Source organism: Sardina pilchardus, chromosome 14 (genome assembly GCF_963854185.1).
Source record: "Sardina pilchardus chromosome 14, fSarPil1.1, whole genome shotgun sequence".
NCBI lineage: Eukaryota > Metazoa > Chordata > Actinopteri > Clupeiformes > Clupeidae > Sardina > Sardina pilchardus.
This window is the reverse complement of record NC_085007.1, coordinates 8,800,704-8,805,703: the sequence shown is the minus strand read 5'-3', so window position 1 is coordinate 8,805,703 and position 5,000 is coordinate 8,800,704. Positions and strand designations below refer to the sequence as shown.

Below are 5,000 nucleotides of genomic sequence, written 5' to 3'. Positions count from 1 at the left end.
ATAAGGAGCCTCCATTTTTACACTGCGAAGGTTTAACTACACTGCTTCTTGACCATAACAAACTTTCCAAAGTGCCGAGACAACTGCCTGTTACACTATCTAATCTGAGTTTGGCATCAAATCAAATCAGTTCTGTTAAGTCAGAGGACTTCTCAAACCTTTCACTCATCCAATCCATCAACCTTGATGACAACTGTTATTTTCATAGCAGCTGTAGCGGCTCCTTGATTATAGAAAATGGGACTTTTCGTAATCTCAGCAGCTTGACCAACCTCTCCTTGACTAAGAACCGATTACAGGAAGTCCCCCAGTACTTGCCCAAATCAATACAGTTTCTGAAATTACTTCTTAATACAATTGCACACATAAACCAATGGGATTTTAGCGGTTTGACTTCACTGCAGTTTCTTGACCTTTCCGGTAACTGCCCCTTTTGCCCTAACGCCCCATTCCCCTGTAAGCCCTGTGGAGACAACGGCTTGGAAATCCACCCCCAGGCCTTTGCCCATCTAGCCCAGCTGGAGGAACTGCGGCTATCGGGGAACTCTCTGAAGACTGTGAACTCTACTTGGTTTCGGAACCTCACTCGCTTGCGGTATCTGTTCCTCTCCTTCAACTTACTCATCAACGAGATCCAGACCGGAAGTTTCCTCTCCATGCTACCACACGTCGAAGTCATTGACCTGTCCTACAACAACCTCAACAAGGCTCTATTTCCAAGGTTAACTATTTCGCAACATTTTGCGAACATGACATCGCTGAGGTCCTTGCACCTTCAAGGCTATTACTTTTTAAGGCTTCACAGTGACGACCTGAAACCCCTTTACAACTTACGAAATCTTACTGTGCTGAATATGGGAGTCAATTTCCTCCAGAAGATAGATTTCTCCTTTTTGAAAATGTTTTACAACTTGTCTGTTTTCACGCTAGTTGAAAATCAACTAACAAGTCTTCCGACACCAGAGTCGAGTTGTTGTCTCACTTGCAGACAAGTCAGGGCATCTGGACATAGCGATCCACCAATCCTGGACGGTCCACCAATTCTCTTCAGGCCGTACATTCATCGCGATGAGGACTACCGGCTTTATCCCCCTGCGATCAAGCCAGCGTGTATCAATGCTGGCAACGTGCTGGACCTCAGCCGGAACTTATTTTTTGTTATAAATCCAACAAATTTCAACAACACAGAAAACATTGCCTGTTTCAACCTCTCCTCAAACTCCATAGGGGGGATTTTTACTGGCTCTGAGTTCAGCCTTTTTCCAAAACTGAAATATCTCGATTTGTCTCACAACAGGGTTTATCTGTCATCAGATCAGGCCTTCACTGAATTGCAAGACCTGGAAATCTTAGATCTAAACCACAACAAACACTACTTCCAGGTGGTGGGGTTAAACCACAGTTTAGCATTCACCCGCTATCTGAAGTCGCTAAAAGTCCTTTACTTAAATTGGAATGAGATTAGCTCACTGACAGAACCCCACATGCATAGCATATCTCTGGAGAAGTTGTACTTCGCAGGGAATCATCTGGACATGATGTGGAGCAACAGCCAAGGTTTCAACTTATTCAAAAACCTTACGTGTTTGCAAACTCTTGATATTTCCTTCAATATGCTGAAAAGGATTCCTAACAGTGTGTACGAGAACTTGCCAGACACTTTGAAATATTTATACCTGAATCAGAATAGACTGGCGTCTTTCAACTGGACTGTTCTGAGTTGCCTACCTTGGCTTGAAGAACTGCATCTAAGCAAAAACGAACTGGTTCATGTGGCCACAAGTCTCTCCTCACTGACTCACCAGCTTAAGGTGTTGGATCTTAGCCACAACAGGATAGCGCAGCTATCTGGGTTACTGCTCTCGGAAACTCAGAGTTTGAAGATTCTGGATCTCAGTCATAATTATCTGACCACCCTCAATGAGACCACTTTCCAGACGGGTGAGCCTGACTCTCTCCAAACGCTTCGATTGGACAATAATCCCTTCCATTGCACGTGCGACCTTCTGGACTTCATCCTGTGGATTCGCATTAGCCCCGTGTTCCTGCCCAACCTGGTGACCAAAGTGCAGTGTTACCTCCCGGAGTCCAAGAGAGGCAGGTCTATCATGCTATCTGACATTGACATCTGCATGAACGATGACCTCGCTCAAATCCTCTACGTCGTCACTTCCTCTGTAGTGATCTTATCGCTGTTTGTCGCTGTCTGCGCTCACCTTTTTTACTGGGACGTGTCGTACATCTTCAGCTTCTTGAGAGCGAAAGTGAAAACGCAACGGCCAAACTCTGCCAAGTACGCGTACAATGCTTTCATCATGTACGACACCAGTGACCCGCTCGCCTCTGATTGGGTGCTGCACCACCTGAGGGTGGAGCTGGAGGAGTGTGACGGCGAGAGGTCCCGCCCTCTCTGTCTGGAGGAACGGGATTGGATACCCGGCACGCCCGTCTTGGACAACCTCTCGCAGAGCGTGCGTCTGAGCCGGAAGACGGTCTTTGTGCTGACCGAGCGCTTCCTGGGCAGCAGCCTGTTCAAGATGGCGGTCTTCCTGGCCCACCAGCGCCTCCTGGAGGAGGGAGTGGACGTGATGGTGCTGCTGCAGCTGCAGCCGGTGCTGCAGAGGTCCCGCATCCTGGGCCTGCGCCGCTGTCTGAGGCAGAGCAGCGTGCTCCAGTGGCCCGCCAACCCGGCCGCCCACGACTGGTTCTGGCAGCAGCTCCGCAGCACCGTGCGCACCGAGAGACTCGCCAAACACAGCAGCCTGCACAGGAAGTACTTCTCTGGACGCTAGAGCAAACTGACCAAAGACAGCAGCCTGCACAGGAAGTACTTCTCTGGACGCTAGAGCAAACTGACCAAAGACAGCAGCCTGCACAGGAAGTACTTCTCTGGACGCTAGAGAGCCTCAAAGACTGAGGGGACTACGCATCGAGAAACTGACCAAACACAGCAGCAGGAAGTACTTCTCTGGACGCTAGAGCAAACTGACCAAAGACAGCAGCCTGCACAGGAAGTACTTCTCTGGACGCAAGAGCAAACCAGAGACGGCTTATAAAGCGAGACGACTCATATGAAGGTCAATTCCGGTTTCCCTGTGACGTAGTGCCACTCCCATTTAGGAGGCAAACGGGAGAAATAAACCTTATCTCGGATTATGACCATTCCCTTAGCCCTACATTCAGCAATGCAAGTAACAAACCCATATTCTACAAGGCACACGTCTTTCTAACATTCCCACATTGAAATCGTATTTTCCAGCGTGATAAATGCATAGAAAAATAACTTTGTTCACGACCTGTCCCTCCTGACCTGACCTGTCTCCGCTAATTGCGCAGGCCACCTGTTATCAACGGCACACTGCTTCTGCTGCTTCTACACTGGTCTAAACCGATTACTCGTCACTGAAGTGGACACCATTTCATTCCAGTGAGAACCCCCTTTATGATTCATCTTAGTAACTATACGATCTTTGAGCAAATTGACCAAAGACAGCAGCCTGCACAGGAGATACTTCCCTGGACGCTAGAGCAAGAATGATAACGATAACAATCAGAACACACATTTATAATTAATCTTTACTCGGTGTAGATGTGTTGTGTAGACATTTCATCTGACATTTTGTGTACTCCACAATGTCTTTTTTTTATCATTTTTATTTCATGTATCGCTGTTTGGTATTGCGTTGTATTTCATATCATTTATATACATTACACAATGCATTGCTGGTCATTGAATTAGAATCCTAAATGTATACCTCTGTTCAAGCAAAAGATATATGATTATATTGTATATGTACTATCCTGTATTGTTTGTCATAACTGGTATGGTAATGTATTACAAGTTGTTTTGACTAACACGGATGCTTGACGACGGTTGGTTTTGTGTATTTAGACATCTGTTGGTTTTGTTCTTGGTGTTTGGGGAGCTCGCCCACACACCCACGGTCAGCACTTTTTCCATGTATGAATGAATAATTAGCGTGTTGTGGATTTACAGTTAGCAAACAGGAGCGGAACAGAGGTTACTACGGCCTAGGGGGTCGAGGAGGGGTCACACAATTACAATAAAATCCCCCTCAGCGCTGGAGGAGTCAGTGGAGAGCGGTGACACAGAGACACAGACGAATCCATTTCGCCAGCAGACGCCTTTTATGAAGTGAAATGTGCATTACATATTCCACTGCATTATATATATTTGGTTGAAATGAAATCCATGATGGACAAGAGTCCTTGTGGCAGTGTCTGTGTGTGTGTGTGTGTGTGTGTGTGTGTGCACATACTCTCTCTCTCACTCTCTCTTGTGTGCGCTCAAACACACACACACACACACACACACACACACACACACACACACACACACACACACACACACACACACACACACACATGGCCATAGTAGTCTCAGAGCTGAATACACCAGGTCCCCCTATCCAGCTTCTCTCATCTTTTATGTATGTGTGTGGAGATGATGAAAAATGCATGAGCCTACCAATGAATGAATGTAAAATGAAAAGGGTGTGTGTGTGTGTGTGTGTGTGTGTGTGTGTGCGTGTACTGTACTGACAGCCTGAATATCTCTATCTAGGACAAGGGTGGCGCAGGGTGCAAGCCATATAGAGGGCGTTTGTTACTGAGTGGTAACTCTCTGTGGCACAAATGACTCCAGGGATGTGAGTGTGTAGTTTACTGTAGGCTACCTATACAGTACATCTGCCCTGTGAGTGTGTCGTTTACTGTAGGCTACCTATACATCTGCCCTGTGAGAGTGTAGTTTACTGTAGGCTACCCTGTGAGAGTGTAGTTTACTGTAGGCTACCTACCTATACATCTGCCCTGTGAGAGTGTAGTTTACTGTAGGCTACCTATACATCTGCCCTGTGAGAGTGTAGTTTACTGTAGGCTACCTATACAGTACATCTGCCCTGTGAGTGTGTAGTTTACTGTAGGCTACCTATACATCTGCCCTGTGAGAGTGTAGTTTACTGTAGGCTACCCTGTGA

General features: G+C 46.7%; 1 protein-coding gene across 1 annotated transcript in view; it reads left to right on the top strand.

Annotated features, from left to right (window-relative positions):
- The window catches only part of tlr8b (toll-like receptor 8b), a 4,924-nt gene extending 793 nt beyond the window's left edge, over positions 1-4,131 (top strand). Inside the window, exon 2 of the mRNA XM_062553689.1 lies at positions 1-4,131. This exon is cut by the window's left edge and continues 299 nt beyond it. Within this exon, the coding sequence (XP_062409673.1) occupies positions 1-2,792 (2,792 nt within the window). The 3' untranslated portion in view covers positions 2,793-4,131.
- Positions 4,132-5,000: the final 869 nt, after the last annotated feature.